Source organism: Gobio gobio (assembly GCF_949357685.1).
Source record: "Gobio gobio genome assembly, chromosome: 22".
Classification (NCBI taxonomy): domain Eukaryota; kingdom Metazoa; phylum Chordata; class Actinopteri; order Cypriniformes; family Gobionidae; genus Gobio; species Gobio gobio.
This window is the reverse complement of record NC_137118.1, coordinates 19,395,626-19,418,483: the sequence shown is the minus strand read 5'-3', so window position 1 is coordinate 19,418,483 and position 22,858 is coordinate 19,395,626. Positions and strand designations below refer to the sequence as shown.

The 22,858-nt window shown below is 38.3% G+C and overlaps 1 protein-coding gene across 2 annotated transcripts in view; it reads right to left on the bottom strand.

The window, feature by feature from the left end:
• Positions 1-3,553: 3,553 nt before the first annotated feature.
• The window catches only part of sh2d3ca (SH2 domain containing 3Ca), a 60,436-nt gene continuing 41,131 nt past the window's right edge, over positions 3,554-22,858 (bottom strand). Inside the window, exons 2-10 of one of the 2 annotated variants that reach the window (XM_079804517.1) lie at positions 19,574-19,702; positions 15,420-15,847; positions 13,818-13,942; positions 12,986-13,476; positions 10,949-11,064; positions 9,963-10,134; positions 8,754-8,865; positions 7,483-7,689; positions 3,554-6,212 (exon numbers count right to left, since the gene is read on the bottom strand). In XM_079804517.1, the coding sequence (XP_079660643.1) occupies positions 6,037-6,212; positions 7,483-7,689; positions 8,754-8,865; positions 9,963-10,134; positions 10,949-11,064; positions 12,986-13,476; positions 13,818-13,942; positions 15,420-15,847; positions 19,574-19,702 (1,956 nt within the window). In that variant the 3' untranslated portion in view covers positions 3,554-6,036. The remainder of the gene's footprint in view (positions 6,213-7,482; positions 7,690-8,753; positions 8,866-9,962; positions 10,135-10,948; positions 11,065-12,985; positions 13,477-13,817; positions 13,943-15,419; positions 15,848-19,573; positions 19,703-22,858) is intronic. The other variant, XM_079804516.1, reaches the window with a different exon arrangement.

Here is a 22,858-nt window from a genome sequence, read left to right as displayed (position 1 = left end):
CACAGTGGCGTGTGACGGGCAGCTCGGCGTGTCTTTGTGTGCTGAGTGGGCATTCAGTGCTTCATGTCCCTGTGTCCCTGTCAGTGTACCCCGCTTCACCAGCAGTGCCTGGTGGACCTTTCTCTGACTGACACAGCTGTGCTTGGGAGTTGGGACATCACACACACACACACACACACACACACACTGAGAGATTGCATCATAGTTTCGCTGCAACCCCCCCTCCGTAGCCACCATCTTGTCTTGGTGAAGTCACTTTAGTCTGACGCACGACAACTCAAAGCCAGTACGCATGCTCTGTCGCAGTGCATTCACAACTGTACACACACACGCACACATTTTTTTCTATCCCGGTGGACTTCAATCTGAATGCACACTGACTCATGGGGACTTGTGCCACCGTAGGGACCTAAATTGAGGTCCCCATGAGGAAACAAGCTTATGAATCACACAAAATGAAATGTAAAATGTAAAAATGCAGAAAGGTTTGTGTGATGGGTAGGTTTAGGGGTAGGGTTAGTATGAGGAGGGAATATACAGTTTGTACAGTATAAAAACCATTACGTCTATGGAGAGTCCCCTCAAAGATAGTGAACCAAACGTGTGTGTGAGAGTTTGTGCACCTATCAGTAGGAGGACATTCCATAGGCGTAATGGTTGTTATACTGTACAAACATCTTCTTTCCCCCTACACTAACCCCAACCCTTAGACCTACCCGTCATAGAAACCTTTCTGCATTTTTATACTTTTAATAAAACTTTGTTTAGTATTTTTTAAGCCATTTTAATAACAAGGACTCAGGAAATGTCCTCTTAAATTAAGTTTATGTTGCAATGCCAGTGTAATGCCCAAGTCATTATACAAATTGGTGTCCTCATAAATCACATAAACAAGCACACACACACACACACACACAGACACGCACACACTAGCAAGGCATGCATATTTCATCTTTATTCATATGCATATTCGGTTAACTCTGATGAATATAAACAATTAGAAAGATGTATGCAAGTTTTATGAATGGGTTTAAAGGGCTAGATTTGATTCGGCCCAGTTGTAGCAAAACTAAAGAAATTCACCAACATAATAAGACCACTAATAGATTATATTTAGTAGTTTAACCCTTAATCTTGTGTCTACATCAAACACACCTTAAAATGTGTTATTGAGTAGGGTCAAGTGCAGGGAGTTGAGAATGCTGACGTCATTACGACTGGAGTTGAATCTATCTTGACTCTGCTGCCACCTTGTGGTCATATTGTAGAGCTACACTCTCCTAAACCCAGAAGTGTACAACAGTAATACAGGTGTCATATAATTAGAATATCATCAAAAAGTTGATTTATTTCACTAATTCCATTGAAAAAGTGAAACTTCATTTTGATGATTATGACTGACAACTAGGGAAAATCCCAAATTCAGTATCTCAGAGAATTAGAATATTACTTAAGAACAATACAAAGAAAGGATTTTTTTTAGAAATCTTGGCCGACTGAAAGTATGAACATGAAAAGTATGAGCATGTACAGCACTCAATACTTACACTGTAAAAAAAAAAGCAGGTCTCCAATTGAAAATGTTGTAGTGACTGATCACAACAAAATTTTGGCCAAATTGAATTTCTGTGAATTAAATTGCATCAATACACAGAAATTAAATTTGGCCAACTGAATAATTTAGATGTGATCGGTCACTAGAAAATTTTCAATTGGAGACCTTAATTTTTTTTTTACAGTGTAGTAGTGGGCTCCTTTTGCCTGAATTACTGCAGCAATGCGGCGTGGCATGGAGTCGATCAGTCTGTGGCACTGCTCAGGTGTTATGAGCGCCCAGGTTGCTCTGATAGTGGCCTTCAGCTGTTCTGCATTGTTGGGTCTGGCATATCGCATCTTCCTCTTCTATGGGGTAAGGACAGGCGAGTTTGCTGGCCAATTAAGAACAGGGATACCATCGTCCTTAAACCAGGTACTGGTTGCTTTGGCACTGTGTGCAGGTGCAAAGTCCTGTTGGACAATGAAATCTGCATCTCCATAAAGTTGGTCAGCAGCAGGAAGCATGAAGTGCTCTAAAACTTCCTGGTATACAGCTGCATTGACCCTGGACCAACACCAGCAGATGACATGGCACCCCAAACCATCACTGACTGTGGAAACTTTACACTGGACCTCAAGCAACGTGGATTGTGTGCCTCTCCTCTCTTCCTCCAGACTCTGGGACCCTGATTTCCAAAGGAAATGCAAAATGTACTTTCATCAGAGAACATAACTTTGGACCACTCAGCAGCAGCCCAGTCCTTTTTGTCTTTAGCCCAGACGAGACGCTTCTAACGCTGTCTGTTGTTCGCGAGTGGCTTGACACAAGGAATGCGACAGCTGAAACCCATGTCTTGCATACGTCTGTGCGTGGTGGTTCTTGAAGCACTGACTCCAGCTGCAGTCCACTCTTTGTGAATCTCCCCCACATTTTTGAATGGGTTTTGTTTCACAATCCTCTCCAGGGTGCAGTTATCCCTATTGCTTGTACACTTTTTTTCTACCACATCTTTTCCTTCCCTTCGCCTCTCTATTTATGTGCTCTGTGAACAGCCAGCCTCTTTTGCAATGACCTTTTGTGTCTTGCCCTCCTTGTGAAAGCTGTCAATGGTCGTCTTTTGGACAACTGTCAAGTCAGCAGTCTTCCCCATGATTGTGTAGCCTACAGAACTAGACTGAGAGACCATTTAAAGGCCTTTGCAGGTGTTTTGAGTTAATTAGCTGATTAGAGTGTGGCACCAGGTGTCTTCAATATTTAACCTTTTCACTATTTCAATATTCTAATTTTCTGAGATACTGAATTTGGGATTTTCCTTAGTTGTCAGTTATAATCATCAAAATTAAAAGAAATAAACGTTTGAAATATATCAGTCTGTGTGTAATGAATGAATATAATATACAAGTTTCACTTTTTGAATGGAATTAGTGAAATAAATCAACTTTTTGATGATATTCATATTATATGACCAGCACCTATTTAAAATATAGTAAATATATATTATATATATTATACACCTGTAGTAATATATATATTTTTAAATGAACATTATTATTAATATCATAAAAAACAATTTTAACAATGTTATTAACAAAGTGCATCACTTATTAAATAATGATGTGAGCCGATTATCAGACAAGTCATTTTAGCGCAGTAAATAGACTTATCAAAAGATTACAGCAGGGAAGATGAGAGAGAGAGATGGACGGACGGAAGGATAGATAGATAGATAGATAGATATAGATAGATAGATAGATAGATAGATAGATAGATAGATAGATAGATAGATAGATAGATAGATAGATAGATAGATAGATAGATAGATAGATAGATAGATAGATAGATAGATAGATAGATAGATAGATAGATAGATAGATAGATAGATAGATAGGGAATGTTTTTGTTAGACCAATGAAAATAGCCTACACAAATCTTAGGCATCTACAAACATGGATTTCAATGTAAGTTAAAATCAAATACGATTTTAAACAATCTTAGGAGCAAATAAATCACAAAAACACAAGCTTACTTTATTTTATTTTTTGAAAAAAGAGTGCAAAACATATGACATACCAGTATGTACAGCACATAATAAAAGGATGCAATCACGTGACCTCGTCCACCTCGTCTATCATCGACCGTTTAGGGGTAACTATTTACAAAAGAAAATAGTTACACGTTTACCTTTACAGTAGAGAAACCAAACACATGTTACAGTCCTAGACCAGCAGGCCTTGTTAAAAAAAGTTTCAAAAGGTTCAAAACTTACTTCCATTTACTGTTTTTAGCTTACTAAGAGCCCTCTTTTGGCTAAAAGTTAAATTGCATACGATCCACTTTTCATCCCATAATAATGCTCCCCTATCTGTGACAGACAACATAATCTACTTTCGAATGTGCATTTATTAAGATACCTGAAAAAACACCTTCAGAAAATTCCCTGGAAGTATGCATTGATAGACTGGGTGTGAAGTATAGCAGCCTGTATATGATACACACAATAGATCGCGTTAGAACCAGATACGCAGAACTTTTTTTTAATGGTACCCAGAAATAAGGGTAGAACATTTACACTGCTGACAGAGGTATATGTATGTGACTTTGGGTTTTGTTTGGCTAAATCTACCAGAATAGGAAAACAGTAGGCCTATTGGATTAGGGTTCATGAATGTGTTGCTTTTATCAGCTGAACTCTTTCAAACTTTTTTTTTTTTCCTGCAGAAACTTGATGAAAATGTTAGTGGTAGCCTACTTGAACAAAACACACCAGCAGGATGTCATAGTGCTGCTATGCATATGCTAGGGTGTTTTGGGTGGTTGCTAGGCACAAATCAAAAGAGCCCACATCAAATCTCTCCAATCCCTTATTTAAATCTACTATGGGATTTTTTTTTTTTTTTAAATATGGAAATCATGTGCACGATCACTTAGAAAAGTAATAGCCCACATTTCTTCAATAAATAGCACAATATGAGGTATAATTCATATCTGTTGGACAAATGCGCCAAAATAGGGAGTTTTAGCAAAACTCCTAATCCTAAACATGAGCAATATGCATTAGCATTTCAACACAATGAGCCTTATTGCCATAACATTACTTTGAATGCTTGAATTAGTACATTTGCTAACTTGTGATGGATGATCCGGACATGGACTTGATCTGCAATGTTTGGATATGGGTCTCTTAAATAATTTACAACAATTCTCATAGCATTTTGCATGTAAAAAACAGCTAAAAACTCATTGCTATGGCCATATTGACTAGCATGGTCTGTCATGAAAGATATTAAAGGGGTCATATTGTTATTTTTGCTATTTTTAATTTTTCCTGAAGTACCCCAACCATTCATAATTTAGTTTTTCATGAGCATTTCCACTCTTTTTGACTGATAATCAAACAGGCTGGTTTTTTTTGCTGCCGTGCCTTTAAGACTTTATGCAAATGTCTATCTTCATATTTAAAATATAACAGTTTCATAGAACAATTTACACTGAACATTGCAACATTGGGATCCTTCTGAGGGATCTTCAGGGCTGTAGGTGCTACACACAACCAAAAACAGTATAATATGTGGTGGATTTGACCGCTTTCATAGTTTTACTCCTTTAGTTCATCAATATGCAATGCGGATGTGTAAAGTGGGTGGTCATAGGCTAATGAACATGGGTTTTGGCCGTCAGAATCCAATTTTGCTATTTAGTTTCAATAAATACTCTTTTTGCACTGGAGTTTTTAAGTTAAAGAATGAACTCTATTATTCCAAATACAAAGGCAAATTTGATATGACCCCTTTAGACAAAAATAAACCTGGAGAGAGTGTGAATGTGAGCATCTGTTAGACACTCATTAAAAATGAAGGCCCAATTCCTCACAGTAACTGTCAACTCCATTTCGATCGATAAAGCCATGACAGTCCCGAAAAAAGACTCTTTATCCAGCAGATATCTGTTTGAATTAATGATTTGGCAACTTACATTCAGACATGTGACATGTGTGTGTGTGTTCAGTCTATTCCAGCAGTAAATCGTGACTATGTAACGTCGATGCAGTCTCATCTCCGGTACGGAGACGCGTCACCTCTGCAAGACATATTTGCTCTTTGTTGACATACAAGCTGATGGGAACAAAATAATTGATTCACATAAAACAGGATTCAGATCCATTTGGGTTAAAGTCAGCTTCATCACATTCTCTCTTTTTGAAAAGGAAGTGCCCTTGGTCACCGCTGAAGTCCCACCGCTGAAGAAGAGATTTTGGCTTTAGATTTTTATTTCATTCCATTGCTGTAGTTCACATCTGTGTTCTTTAGGGGGCGCTACCATGCTCGCATAAAGCCTGTCCCCTTTTGTGCCTTGTTTTGCATGAGTACCTCATAGAGAACAATGCCTCATGTTCTCCATTTCTGCCTGTAAAGCCTCCCCCCTAAAAGCATAATGGTCTGGTCCAGAAGTAGGAGTGACAGATAGGTCAGGGATCATACCATTTTGTGGGTGTGGGGGTGCTATAATTCACTGTGTCGTACAGGAGGTTCTAGCTTGTGGGACAGAGCGGTCAGGACCTTGTCAAACTTCTCATAGCGCTCGGCCTGGCTTCCTTCAGAGCCACGACTGCCCCATAAAAGCCTCATTTGAAACTCTGTACAGAAGATTTCCAGCACCTCCTTCCGCTCCTGGAAATCTGTGAGAAGAGATAGAAAATGAAAACAATCAAATCTGTGAAATTAGGACTAGTGCAATCCAAATCACAGTATGTCGATTTGACAGCATTAATATATATATATATATATATATATATATATATATATATATATATATATATATATATATATATATATATATATATATATATATATATATATATATATATATATATATATATTAGTGCTGTCAAATCGATTAATCGCATCCAAAATAAAAGTTTGTGTTTACATAATATATGTGTGTGTACTATGTATAATTATTAAAGCCGCGTTTCCACCGTGGGAACTTTACCCAGGAACTAGGGACTTTGGGGTGGTACTCAGTGTGTTTCGACCGCAGGAACCGGGGTCTAAGTAAAGTTCGGGTAAAGATTTCCCCCTCAAAACGGCCCTGCTCGCGAGGTAGTACTTTTTCAAAGTTCAGGAACTTTCAGGGGTGGGACTTGGCCGCTGAACATGCTGATTGGTTGACATGGCATTTTATTTCAACCTAAAAGTCTGTCGCGGTGCATGCAGTAAGAGTTGTTTGCTATTCAAATCAACAATGGAGTTTAAAAAATAAGACTGATGGACCGACGACGAGGTTCAGGCTTTATTAAGTGTATTTGCGGAGGACGAAATCCAGTGGGCTCTGGAAAGTCGCGCGCAGTCCTACGTCACCGGACTAATCTTCACGGTACTTTAGACAGCAGCAGGTCTGAGGGGAAAAAGAGTTACTAGGACAAAAGTTCCTGGGACAAATTGTTCCGGGTAATTTCGGTGGAAACGGGGCTTTAGTATATATAAATACACTCATTCATGTATATATTTAAGAAATATTTGCATGTATATGCTGTATATAATATATATTTATATAATTTATATTATATATATAAATATTTTATATATAAAATGTAAAAAATATAAATATATACACAGTACACACATATATTATGTAAAAACAAACTTTTATTTTGGATGCGATTATTCACGATTAATCGGTTTGATATATATAAACACCATGCTAAACATATATAATTACTTTTTAAGTGCACAAAAATCTCACAATTTTTTCCCCTCGATTAAAAAGATATATATTTTGAAAAACCCCTGACAACCTCTGAGGATGAAGCTACCATGAACATAGTTTTGTAGTAGATATGCATGCCTATAGAGGGAGTGCATTTGGGATTTTTTTTAAACTTCTGGTCTATTGGAATTGGTCAGAGTCAAGTTTAGGCATAGGTCTAACACAGATTAAAAGTTTACCCTGTAGTTTGCTCTCAGTGTTGGTGCGGTACAGTCCTCCGTGGTGAGCGATGGTGCGCGCCGCCTCCAGGTGACTCATGACCACGTCCACACCAGACTCCACACTCTCCCACGACTCCAGCGCCTCCCCTGCCGCCACCCCGCGCTCCAGCAGGGACAACACCGGCACCACATGAGGGAAAGAGGTGTTGGAGAGGACACAGGTCTCTGAAAGAGATAATAATACATCTAAAAAACAAGTATTTTAAATATATATAACATCCTCACCTCGTGTCATTTTGACCCAAAATTCTTTTTCTTTCTTTTTTTAATTTTTTTTTAAATTGAGTGAGCATCGGAGTGGTACAAAACCTTGTCAGTTTTGTCACACTTGAAATTGGAACGCACACAAAAAAATGTGACTGGATTCAAGTTTTTGTGGTTGTCATAAAAAAAAGAAAAAAGGGAAAGATCCTTCCCTTGCGGCTCCATTATATATATATTTATTTGAATGGTAATTTCTAGGTGTGTGTGTGTGTGTATGTATGTGAGTGTGTTCTGCATTGGTGATGTTCTAGGGTCTCATCTTCATTTGTGTGTGGGTGTGTGTTCTGGATTGTGCTGGATTTTTTTTTTTGACAAATAAAAAAACATTTCCCCCCTATTTCCCATAAATTCATATTGGGTCAACCGGACCCACGAGGGAAGGATCTCTTCTTTTTTTTTATTACAACCACAAAAACTTGGATCCAGTCAATTGTGTGCATTCCAATTTCACGTGTGATAAAAGTGACAAGGTTTTGTACCACTCCGATGAACACTACATTTTTAAAAATAAAAAAAAAGAAAGAAAAAGATTTTCGGGTCAAAATGACACGAGGTGAGGATGTTAAATGAAATATCTAAAAATATAATATATTAAATAAAGTAATACACAAGTAAAATAATAATAACAATACAAATTTAATAAATTATAATAAATATTTTTCAAATAAATAATTTACTTAAACATGAATTTAAATACAGTAAAGTTTATAAATAAAACCATAAATACTATGATTACATTAAAATGAATTGTAATGAATATTAATTTAATATTAAGAATAACACACTATATTGTCAATGTACTTCTGTCGTTTTTTTAATAGTTTACTCAGGTCTCAGTTTACTAATATAACTTATAATTGCTAGTAAAAAATTTTTTTAGTGCTCGATATTAACATTATTTTGTCATTAAAGACGATTCTTTATTGTGTTACTGTCATTGTGAAGTGAGTGACACTCTGCTTTACCTTTCCCATCATTCATAGCCTTCAGGAATGGCTTGAGTTTCTTCTCATAGAGGATGGCCCCTTCTGTGTGTCTTTGTCGCAGTGTTATCCACGTCTGCTCCAGCCGTGAGATCTAAACAACCATCACAGGACATTTAACAAGAGTCTGTCTATCTTTCTGAACCTGCTAGTCATGCATATTCTTGTCTCTGTTCTTTCCTTCATGTCTCGCTGGCATTTTAATGATTGTTTGCGCCTTGTCCAGGCTTGTTTCTTTCCCCTGCTTTGGGAGAGCAACTTGAACCATTCATGAAATCTGTGTGAGGAAATCTTTCGTCCTTACACAGAGTTCCTGATCGCATGGATTCCTATTGAATATTGCCAGCAAAAATTAGCTGATCAGCTGTACTTTCTTTGTCTCTTGTTCAACCATGCTCTTAAACTTTGGCACTTAAAGGGATAGTTCACCCAAAAATGAAAATCACTCACCCTCAAGTCATCCTAGGAGTATATGACAATCTTCTTTCAGACGAATAAAATCGGTGTTATATTAAAAAAGTCCTAGCTAATCCAAGCTTTATAATGGTAGCGATTGTTTTTCTGTTTTTGAAGTCCATAAAAATGCATCTGTCCATCAAATAACTGCTCCACATGGCTAATAAAGGCCTTCTGAAGCAAATCCATGCGTTTGTGTAAGAAAAATATCCATATTTAAAACTTTATAAAGTAAAGTTTCGGCAGATCGCCTTCCGTATTTATGGAAATAGTGTTGAAAGTGCCTCTGCGGTTCAAAATGCTTACGCTACCGGTTAGCGTAAGCATTTTGAACTGCGAGAGGCACTTTCAACCCTTTTTTCCACGGAAGGCGATCGGCCGGAACTTTACTTTATAAGGTTTAAATATGGATATTTTTCTTACACAAACGCATGGATTTGCTTCAGAAGGCCTTTATTAACCCCCCAGAGCCGCGTGGAGCAGTTATTTGACGGACAGATGCATTTTGGACTTCAAAAACAGAGCAACTATTACTGCTATTATAAAGCTTGGAATAGCCAGGACTTTTTAGATATAACTCCGATTTTATACGTCTGAAAGAAGAATGTCATATACACCTAGGATGACTTGAGGATGAGTAAATCATGGGCTAATTTTCATTTTTGGGTGAACTATCCCTTAAGTCATCCTGCACTTTTGTGCTACGGTTTGCTGAGGAGAGGTGTGTATTCTCACCTGCGGCAGCTCCAGGGCTCTCATGACGGCAGCGAATCCGTACATGTTGCCCATGTTGCTCTTGAGTTCAGCAGCCAGCTGGATGGTTTTATGCAGGAGGGCGGCTCTCTCCTCTGTGCTGCCCGTACAGCCCAACAAGTCAACCGCCATCATTATAGACATGGTGTAAAACCTATTGAGCAAGAGACAAAAAAAGTACAGCTGATCACTCCAAATTCAGCAAATACAGCTGCAGTGGTACAAGAAGCACCACGGCTGCATTTATTAAATAAAAAATACAGTAAAAACAGTTTTTTGTTTTCTATTGTAATATATTTTAGAATGTAATTTATTCCTGCGATCAAAGCTGAATCTTTAGCATCATTCTTCCAGTCTTCAGTGTCACATGATCCTTCAGAAATCATTCTAATATGATGATTTGATGCTCAAGAAACATTTCTCATTATTATCAATGTTGAAAACAGTTGTGCTGAAATGGTGATACTTTTTGTATGATTCTTTGATGAATAGAAAGTTCAAAAGAACAGCATTAATTTGAAATATAAATCTTTAGTAACATCATAAATGTATATTTACTGTCACTTTTGATCAATTTAACACATCCTTGCTGAATAAAAGTATTAATTTCTTTAATTTACGGCCATGTTTCTGACCTAGACATACTTTGGACAAAAAACACTCTTCGTAAGAATGCTTTAATAAAAAAAAAAGAATTAAATGCTTATAAAAAGTGTAATATTTCATTTTTTTTTAATTATATGGCTTTATTTTGAATGATTGTCCTTATCAATAATTCTGTAAATCATCTTAGGGATTGTTTACCTAAAAATGTGTGTCTGCTGCTTGGAATAGAATTAATTGCTGGTCAACAGAATTAAAAGTCATCGGTTGTTAATGCATACTGTCGGTTTCTGAGCTATTTCTTTAACTTAACAAATGAAATGTCTTGATTTTGATTGTATGTAAATGTGTATGTGTTTCCTAACCTCTCCAGCAGATCCAGCCTCAGCTGGTGTCCATGCGGAAGAGTCAGCAACTCCAGCCCAGAGTTCACTCCCATCATCCTCTGCATCTCCTTGGTAACGCCCAGTATCCTAGCAACCTGCCGATGGCCACACAGTTACAAGAGCAATATATTCAACCCCACCCCTTTATTCCCATCCTAATATATTCACAGTCAGAACATAAGACATTTAATTAGCCTTGAACTCATCACAAGATGAATGTGTTACACAGCAGTGTGGAAAGAGTTTATTAACCCTGAAGGTTTGGATGTTAATAACAGACACCATTGAGAGTGCAAACAGATAAAAAGGTTTTGGTTGCTGTCCAGACCTAATCAGATGTGCCTTACATGATGTTGTTGGCTTTCAGTGTTTGGAAATATGAAAGCGGTATTAATCAGGTATAAGTAAAAAGTAAATTTAAAAGAAACCAGAGTCTGACCCAATACTAAGACCATGTGACCAGACCTGAAAAAAAGTGATCTGTTTATTATTTCTCTACATGTACAGCTTTCACTGACTGATTCAAATATATTATAATTTTATACAATTAAGAATAAAGCATTTTTATTATAACTAAAGTATATATTATATACTTTATATTAGTGCTGTCAAATCGATTAATCGCATCTAACATACGTTTGTGTGTGTATATATATATATATATATACAGTATATATATATATTTGCAAACTTTTATGTTAGATGCGATTAATCGCGAGTTCGCAACTAACATAAAAGCTTGTAAATACATATTTGTATATATGTGTGTGTGTGTGTATATATATATATATATATATTTATATATATGTATTTACAAACTTTAATGTTAGATCGCAATTACTTTGCAATTAAAGACTTGACAGCACTACTATAAATTATTATAATTATAATTATTTGTTTTCATTCTACACACACACACACACACACACACACACACACACACACACACACACACACACACACACACACACACACACACACACACACACACACACACACACACACACACACACACACACACACACACACACACACACACACACACACACACACACATATATATATATAAAGTATTTACAAACGTTTATGTTAGATGTGATTAATCACGATTAATCGATTTGACAGCACTACTTTATATAAATTATTATAATTATAATTATTTGTTTTCATTTTACAAATCTGCACCCAACTCAAAATGGTCTATAATGGGGAAAACATACTCTTCTTTTTGCAGATGTTTAGTGAGTATAAACTATGAATCACTTTGGGAAAAGACAATATTCAGATACTCCAGTTATGGGTTTTTGGGAGAAAGAACTTAACACAGTGATCGTAAATAATAAATAGGGCTTATGCCACTCCCTGCTTAAGGACTTTTCCTGGATAGAGTCCTTCTGGTCCATGGTTCGGGACTTGTTATTGGATCTTTTAAAGATCCAGATCCAAAAGGACCCATCGCTTTTACTTTCACTTGATGATTCTGCATTGTAACTGTCTGTTTATCAAAATAAGACTCTGTCAACTGCTCTTACTGCTGCTGCAAAAAAAGTTATTTTAGAAGTGTGGTTGGAACTATCGACCCCAGTTACGTCTACTTGGATGTCATATTTGATGGATATTGCTCTTTTTCGAGCATGGAGGCAATACAATACAATCTTGGTCAACGCTTATTGTCACTCTATCTGATCTTTTAAAACTGTAAGCTGTACTTGATACCCCAATTGTTTTTATTTTGGTTTGTTATTTTTATTTTTATGGGTTTTTTATTTCATTTTTATTATTTTGTCTGTCACTTGTTTTGTTGATTGTAACTGCCGTTCTCTTAATTTTCATCTCTTGATCCTGGGAAAATCTTGGGCATTGTTGTATATAGTTATATTTTAGTGACAAAAATTATAATAAAATGGTTGAGACTAAAACAAACTAATAGTTTTAGTCAATTTCAATGTATTTTAATGTGATGTATAAGGAGTGTCAGTTTGTTCTGGTGGCAGTGTATTTATTTGTGTGTTTTACCGTGCAGTCGGCCATGGTGATGTGCTTGGCTGCTGTTTTGGGATCCACCTCCGCCAGCAGCTCCTTCACCCTCTTCAACACACTCATCTCCAGAGGTTTATTCTCAGCTGGCAGAAGAGTCGACTGGTATTTCCCAGGCTTGAAGGAGGAGCTGGTCTCCACCAGGGGGAGCATGAAACCCTCCATCCCGTCTGGAGCTCCAGAGCCCGTGTTTTGGCCCTCCTCCACCCTCAGCCTCTCAACGTAGCTCTTGCAGGGAGGAATGGGGGCTTGTCCGGGTCTCAGCTCACAGTAGCTGCCGCCTTGCTCCGAATTCTCGGATGGGTAACCATGGGCAGGTGTGGAGTGGGTGCTAGGGGGTGTGTCCGAGCAGGGAAGGTTGTTATTGGAGGAGGATGGTGAGAGATGGGGATCGCTAGAGCGCCGCATCACTGGAGAAGGCGGGATTACGGCGAGGACACGCCCACCTGAGCCATGTCTGTGGCGGGAAACTGGAGAGACAAAACAGCAGATTTTACTGGGTGAACTATTCCTTAAAGGGCAACTTTTGTGCTTTTTTTTAAACCTGTCCTTTAGTGTGTAATATAGCTGTTTGTGCATGTATCTGATCTGAAAGTTATAAAGCATAAAGTCCATGCCAAAGGGAGTTAATTTGCCAGAAAACATTTGCCTGAAATGCAAATACTTAAACAAGTAAAACATATTATTTAACATCACTGAACCAACCTATATACATTAATTTAAACCAACAAAACTATTTTTATAGGTTAAATCAGGCAGAAAAAGATCTTTAAATGTTCAAATACATGCATGAGAGTGTGTGTGGACTCACTGGAGCTGTAGGCAGGGGATAAAGGTGCTTCCCCCACTGGGGACAGTGGGCAGCGGTATTCTTGGATCTGATCCATGCTCATGGCGCAGTTCCTCATGGCATCCTTATGGTGCACTGTAGAGGGGCTGGAAAGGACAAACATGCTTTTAAATTCCTCATTCTTTATGTCAAAACAATCCAGGTTTAGCTATATACAGTATTTTGGCCTCTAATTTTGGTAAACAACACACCACAGCTACAAGCCTTCTAAACTACACACATTCAGTGCTATTGTGATGGCATGCACTGAAGCAAGTGAAGGGTTTCCATGTGGCCAAATCAGTTTGGAAAACTGAGTGAGTAGGAGTGAGTGGGAGGGGGGTCTGTGCCAGCTGTGAACACACATAAACACACACACACACCAGCTGCTGCCCTCCGCCGGTTTCACCTCTGGCTCGACTGTCTGAGGCTCATCTGGCTCTGTAGACTGGGCGGCACTGATAATACAAGACATCCTACATGAGCACATCACTCCTGCATCTATGGCACCTGTGTATATGGCCTATTGAAACACTGTGCACCCACCAATATGCCTGATCTAAGATACCTGAACTCCAAGAATGTAACCAAATATTCAAGATTAGGAGATAAGGCTTGTGAAGCACAAACTTAAATTTGAATTTTAGAGATAATTTGGAAGAAGGAAAACCTTATGCCCATCTACGCAATTTTCTGTGATTTCTGTCAACTACTACTGCCCAAAATCTGCAGACTGGCGCATACATTTCACAACTATTGTTGACATGTACATACCAATATAAATATACAAATATCCTGGGTTGAAACATGAACCATTTCCAAACATAAAACATGTTGAAACATTAAACAAAACAAAATATTATGTTATTTTGGGACTCTGAAACAATTTAACTCCTAGTGGTCACCAAAACCACTAAATTAATATGGTCAAAAACAAAACAAAAATGTTATTTTGGGACTCTGAAACCATTTAAATGAAAATGGTCCAAAAAAACTAAACAAAACTGTTATTTTGGGACTCTGAAACAATTTAACTCCTGCTGGTCACCAAAAACACTAAATTAATATGGTCCAAAACAAAACAAAACAAAACAAAAATATTATTTTGGGACTCTGAAACAATTTAAATGAATATGGTCCAATAAAAACAAAAAAAACTAAACGAAACAAAAATGTTATTTTGGGACTCTGAAACAATTGAACTCCTGCTGGTTACCAAAAAACACTAAATTCATATGGTCCAAAACAAAACAAAACAAAAATGTTATTTTGGGACTCTGAAACAATTTAAATGAATATGGTCCAATAAAAACAATAACAAAACAAAACAAAACAAAAATGTTATTTTGGGACTCTGAAACAATTGAACTCCTAGTGGTCACCAAAAACACTAAATTAATATGGTCCAAAACAAAACAAAAATTTTATTTTGGGACTCTGAAACAATTTAACTCCTAGTGGTCACCAAAAACACTAAATTAATATGGTCCAATTAAAAATCAAACAAAACAATCCAAAACAAAACAAAACAAACAAAACAAAAATGCACTATGAGTTAGCCACACACTAGTTGCGAAGGTTTACCTGTGAGGAATGATCTTCTCTGTCGTCAGTCCATCTGTCATAGTAACACTGCGTCTCTTGATGTGTGCCCCCCTCTGGGCCGATGGTGAATGTGCAGATCCTGGTCTCCCACCAGCTAAAGCAAAAGTCGCTTCCAGGTACCTCAGCGGCAGTGTTCGGTTGACCGGACACAGCAGTTGGGCCCCGGTGCGCGGGCACACGGGTCGACCTGTGCCAGCATGGTGCCTGACCAGTGTGGGGACAGAGTCGAAGCTCTCATGCTCCAGCATGTACTGGATTTTCGTTTGTCCGCTTTTGACCAGGACTTTATTGATCCGACAGTGGATCACTTCCTGCTGCCAGCGACACGTGAGGACATAGTCTCCCACGGTCGACAGAGAGTCCCGTACGAGGAAGTCACCGCTACGTTGAACCAAAGTTTCTGAAACCTGTTGACATAAATAAAACAATAGGGTTTATTAATGGAAATGTTGCGAGCTGAACTCAAACTCACATTTCCCACATGAGCACCAAAGCTCAACATGTCAGAGGATAACTGCTAGGCCAATTCTGAGACTACTATACGTTTATTTATTTTTGAGTTTACGTTACGATTTTTTATTTTTTTTAAATTATTAAAATCCTATTTTTTCCCCCTATTTACTAAATTAGATTTAGAATCCCCAAATTTGTCTCGAATCCCAGGTGAGAATAAATTGATGAATGAATCATAATTTTTTTCACATAGAATATTCCAGTGGAAATGTAGCAATTTTTTCTTTTAAATAAACACATTTGAAATTAAATTAAAAACGGCTTTCTGTGGTAATCCACAGCATTCTTTAATCAGTTTTTTGTTAAAATATTTTTACTTCACACTGTTGACAACTGAATCAACAGAATTAACTTGTATATTTTACACAAGCACATTTTAAAAGAAAGTTGATTAAATGTTGTATGTGGTGCGTGCCTCTGCTCCAGCAGATGGCGCAACAGCACATTTGGTGAGGTCAGAAGTGCAGCATGGGGGCGTATCGCCATGGTGACTAGCTATAGTTTTAATAGAGAGGGCTGGAGTTTTCTTTACTCCAGCTTGAGCAGGAATACATTATGCTAATGCCCAGATGGCCCCTCTCATAGTAGAGACAGTGTGGGCTGCAGTTTGACGGCTCTATGGTGCAAAAAGGACACAGACATACTCACTCTCACACACACACACACACACACACACACACACACACACACACACACACACACACACACACACACACACACACACACACACACACACCAACAGAAAAAGCCAAACAAACAAGCACATATAAACAATACAAAAGGAACACAGAAAACCCTCTAAAATGGCTAACAAAAGTTTTAATTTGCCAACTTCTCCAGTGGCATGCACACTGTTTTTTTTTTATTATCATGGTGTGGACTTCCCATTGACATCAATTGTTCTCAAAGTTGAAGTGTGTAATCTTTTTGAAGTTAAAATACTGTCTTCCATTCCAGCTTAACATGCAGAGACGACTATAAGTCATTTGTAGGCGGGTTCCCTGAAGAGTGTAAACACTGGCACTTTCAAAACATTGCTCAGACAACAGATTGGGATTTTGGGAAGCATAGCCATAGACTGTCCACAGTCCTTTCACTGAGCATGTGATGCATATTGTATTGCACACAAACACTGACTGAAATCAGCAGTTCAAATCGGATTGGCTAGCTGTACACAACTTTCAAGGGCATGAGCTTTCAATGGTCTGCCTGAAAAAAGGTATTAGGGATGATGCAACAAGCCTTAGTTTTGAGGACGAAATAAATCACTGCCAGGTTAGTGCTATCAAATCTTAGTTGAGTAGAAGTGTATATATAAAGGATCTGTTCACACACAAAAAATAAATTTACTCACCTTCAAGCCACCCTAGGTGTATATGACTTTCTTCTTTCAGCCAAACACAATTTGAGTTATATTAAAAAAATATCCTGGCTCTTCCCAGCTTGTAATGGCATTGAATAGAGTTTTCTTTTCAAAAAGTGCACCCATCCATCATAAAAGTAATCCATAAGGCTCAATTGGGTTAATAAATGCCTTCTGAAGCAAAGCAATGGGTTTTTGATACATTATAATATAATAATATATATGTCGTGTCAGAGTTCACCCTTCTGCCGGAACTCGACTCCCTTGTGAACGCACGTACGGCTGTTGTCGGAAGCCAGTGATTATAGTTTATAAATAGGGTTGGGCATCGAGAACCGGTTCCAACTTGGAACCGTTTAAAAAATAACGATGCCATTGGAATCGTTTAGAAATTTTGTTTTCGATTCCGATCATCGGTTCCAAACGCGCAAGTTTTCGGAAGTGCTTGCCGCGCCCGTTTGTTCTGTTGCAGCCATGGAGCACGGTAAGTGGCGCTCAAAAGTGTGGCTTTATTTCACTAAAGAAAAAAAAACCTGGGTCGGCACAGTGCAACACATGACAAACTTATTTCTTGCACGGGAGGATGCACTACAAATATGTGGTGTAGCTATAAATTAACGAGTGTAGCGTGTTTGAAATGCTGCGCAGGTCTGTCCCTCGGGCAACCCTGCGCTAACCAACGTTATTAACGGGATAGTTCACCCTGAAATGAAAATAAAGCCTTCTTTTACTTACCCTGATGTTGTCCCAGTGCCCTATGTCCTATGACATTTAAAATACTGTTCCTGCACGCGCTCCTTCCTATTATGGCAGTGAATGGCGATCAGCTAAAACATTACAAAAAGTAAACAAATGTATCACGCAACGATACAGGGAGACGCGCGCCATATGGAAAGTGTTCAGTGGGCACACTATAGGTTTTGCGAGAAAGACACCGTATTATTCAGTCAAAACACTGAGCTCGGCCGTTATTCTGAGCGCGCTCCTCTGTGTAAGTTACACTATGAGCTGTCAGCAGCCGCCGGCGCTCATGCCTACTATAATAACTCGCACTGTTGTCATTGCACCCACGATAAGCACACACACACACACACACACACACACACACACACACACGCGCGCGCGCGCGCGCACCATTTTGAGAAATCAAGCTCAATAGAAAAAAACGCGATTCTCGTCTTTTCTATAACGTATATGATAAGAAATAATACTAATAATATAACCTCCTTAAGTGAATATTGTGTACCGGTTGTCATGACAATATTGCACGAGGCTACTGCGGCTTGGAGTGCGCACACACTGGAACACGCGCATTTGAACAACAGCTGGGTGAGTAAAAGATGGCTTTATTTTCATTTCAGGGTGAACTAACATTATCCCACCTCATCATAATCAGGTAAGTGATTGTAGTGTAAACCCCTTGACCAAATTGCGAATTGTGTTGAACAACAACGTTACTGAAATTATTTTTCCCCCTCGTAGATAAATGTAGCACAAATTGCCCACGCTAGTAGCAGTCCTAATGACTGCTGTTAATGCTATTGTTAAACCGGGACTCGGTGTGAAACTCCATTCACCTTTGCAGCAAAGCAAGTGAAAATGCCAGCGGAGAAAGTCCCAAAACTAAAACTCATTATTGAATCAAAATACAATTTTCCTCTGTGAAATGAGCCTGTGACATGTTGTGACTCCACCCCTCAAAGAATCGGAATCGAGAATCGAAAAGAACCGTAATCGAAACTAAGAATCGGAATCGGAATCAGAATCGTTCAAATCAAAACGATGCCCAACCCTAAAGTTTTAAAAATTGATATTTTTCATACAAAAACCCATCGCTCTTCTTTAGAAGGCATTTATTAACCCACTGAAGCCGTATGGATTACTTTTGTGATGGATGGATGTGCTTTTTGGAGCTTCAAAAACTATTCAGTACCATTACAAAGCTGGGAAGAGCAAGGATATTATTTAATACAACTCTTATTTTGCTGAAAGAAGAAAGTCATATACACCTCGGATGGCTTGAGGGTGAGTAAATTATGGGATAATTTGTGTTCAGTTCTCTTTTTCTCCATTATTGTGGTAAAATCGATTCAAAAACAAAATGAACCATGATTGGACGATTTACATGCCAGTCAGACAGTCTCTTTCTGTCTAAGTGCATGGTACTAGGCTAGAACAGATTGCAAAGTGGATCAGACCTTATGTCATTTAGTCAAAATTCGGGCTGCTTGAGACAAAACTTGAAGCAAAGACGCACCTCTCGTGGAATATGGCCATGGTACCAGCCGTGGCTCCTCATGTCACTGCTACTGAGTTTAAGTTCCTCCTCCAGCTCCTTCCTGAGTTTCTCCGGGGGCGACTCCAGCAGGTACTTCTCCTTGGAGAACTGCGAAAAACAAACAGAACCAACACATAAGTCACACTGACCTACATCATGAACACACAAACATGTAATAGAGCAAACTATTGATCACTTTTAATAAAAAAAAAAATTATATTCTTGAACAAGAATTGTAAGGTTTATTGCCTCACTTATCAAACTGACATATCAGTCCATATATGAGAGATTAAAAAGTAATTTGAGTCACACAGAGCATCATTGCACATATTTCTTCTTTATAATTTATTTAACATCTAACCCTGCTGCTAGAAAACAAATAAAAGCATACAAATACACACTGCAGACTTTCTTGTCTCGCCCAAAGAACAATACTGTCCCAAGTGTGTCTGTTTAGACAGCAGAGCTCTGTGTCCAGTAGAAAGCGTAATCGATGTGTGTGGCAGGTCAAGGCGAGAGTCTCAACCCTCTGCGACACAGGAAAACTAATCCAAACACGAGCAGCATTGTAATGAGGTCAATAAAAAAGACAACGGACAAAGCTGAGGGCACTAACAGGGCTCAGCAAGGCTGTGAATATGGGAGATGTGGGATCAATTTTGCAGTCCTGGGTCACTCTAATGGTCTCTTCCTCTCTCAATCAGAGGTAAACTGATTAAACATCTGCTTCCTTTCCCTCTTCGACCATCTTTTACACATTGGAACACGAAAAGATGCTAGATTTCAGTAATCCCACTGTCATTTAAACAGTTGTGTGTGCATGTGTGTGTAAAGTGTATAAAGATAGTGAGGCAAGGTCAAGTGTAGGGAGTTATTGCTTTTGTCTCTGCCTCCAGGGGCCGAATCCTCCACCTGGGTCTAACCAGAGCTCTCTGTAATCTCATAGAGGCGTCTGTAATTGTCTTTTGCTGCTTGAAGATGGCCACTAGGTACTATATTCTGTCTCATATATTCTTGATTTAGGTCCAAGGGGAAAACCCAGTGCGCAAGTGATAACAGGGTTGGGCTGATATGAAGAGTTTATATTGACTTATGAGAGGTGCCTTTTACGGGAGACCCTTTTCCAATGTTCAACTTTATTAATGTTTATTCAAGGAGTGAGTTCAGTTGTTTAAGTAAAGTTTTGCCCATACCGTGTTTCTGAGAAAATAGATAAGATGAGACAAGACGAGACAAGGCAAGAAAAAAAGAGATGAGCTGAGAAAAGCAGCAAGGCAAGACAAGATACAAAAAGAAGAAATGAATTGAGACAAGAAAAGAAGCAATGAGACAAGATCAGAAGAGACTAGATGTGAAAAGACCAGAGAAGATGAAGTGATGTGAGATGTGAGACAAAACAACGTGAGACAAGGTGCAAAAAAAAAGATGTGAAATGAGCTAAGAAAAGAAGAAATGAGACAAATTGAGAAAAGACAAGACAAGATGAAGTGAGGTGAGAAGAGACAAGAGCGAGATAAAACAAGGCGAGAAAAGATGGAAAAACTAGGGATGAAAAGAGAATGAATTAGAGCGAGACAAAACAAGAGAATATATGAAAAGAGGTCAATCGAGACAAAAAAGAAGAAATGAGACAAGATGAGAAGAGAAAAGATGAGATGAGATGAGAAAAGACTAAACGAAGTGAGGTGAGATAAGACAAGAGCATGACCAAAACGAGGCAAGACAAAATATAAAAATAAGAGGTGATTTGAGAAAAGAAGAGATGAGACAAGATGAGATTGAAAAGAGATAAGATGAGAAAAGACATGACAAGACAAAGTTAGGTGAGATCAGACGAGAGCAAGACAAAACAAGGGAAGATAAAATATAAAAAGAAGAGGTAATTTGGACAGGAAAGAAAAGATGAGACCAGATGAGAAGAGAGGAGAAAAGACTAGCCAAAATGAGGTGAAATGAGATGAAAGCAAGAAAAGAAGAAACGAGACAAGACGAGAAGAAGTGAGGTAAGATGAGACAAGAGCAAGGCAAAACAAGGGAAGAGAAAATATGAAAAGGTGACATGAGACGAAAACAAAAACAGAAGAAAAGGGGATAAAAGAGAAGAAATAAAATGAGATGAGGCACGAAAATAGGAGAGGAGAGGAGAGGAGAGGAGAGGAGAGGAGAGGAGAGGAGAGGAGAGGAGAGGAGAGGAGAGGAGAGGAGAGGAGAGGTGAGGATGAGGATGAGGATGAGAAGCAAGACACAAAGCAAGGCAGGATATAAAAAGAAGAGGTGAGATGAGAGGAGATGAGATGAGGAGATGAGCCGAGAAAAGCAGCAAAATAAGAAAGGATACAAAAAGATGAGATTAATCAAGAAAAGAAGAGATGAGACAAGATGAGACAAAATGAGAAGAAACTAGATTAGAGAAGACAAGGTGAGGTGAGATAAAAGCAAGACAAAACAAGGACAAAAAAAAATGTGAAATGAGCTAAGAAAATAATAAATGAGACTAGATGAGAAAAGACAAGACAAGATGAAGTGAGGTGAGAAGAGACAAGAGCAAGATAAAACAATGCGAGAAAAGATGGAAAAACAAGAGATGAACCAAGACAAGAAGAGACAAGCCAAGATGAGAAAAGACTAGACAAAGTGAGGTGAGATAAGACAAGAAGGAGACAAAACAAGGCAAGATACAAAAAGAAGCTATACATCGAGACAAGAAAGAAGAGATGAGACAATATGAGAAGAAAAGAGATGAGATGAGAAAAGACAAGATGAGACGAAGTGAGGTGAGGTCAGACAAGAGCGAGCCAAGACAAGGCAAGATACAAAAAGAAGAGGTAAATCTAGACAAGAAAGAAGAGATGAGAAGAAATGAGAAAAGACTAGACAAAGTGAGTTGAGATGAGACAAGAGCAAGACAAAACAAGGCAAGACAAAATGCAAAAAGAAGAGGAGATTCGAGAAAAGAAGAGACAAGACAAAAAAGATGAGATGAGAAAAGACCAGATGAGACAAGAGCAAGGCAAAACAAAATAGTGAAAAGGTGACATGAAACGGAACAATAACAGAAGAAAAAGGCATAAAAGAGAAGAAATAAGATGAGATGACGCAAGAAAAAAGGAGAGTAGAGGTGAGGGGAGACAAGATAAGAATACAGCTAGCAAGGCAAAGGTAAGACGCAAAGCAAGGCAAGAAATAAAAAGAAGGGGTGAGATGAGAAGATGAGAGATGAGCCAAGATGAGACGAGGCAATGCGAGATTAAATAAGGAGAAACG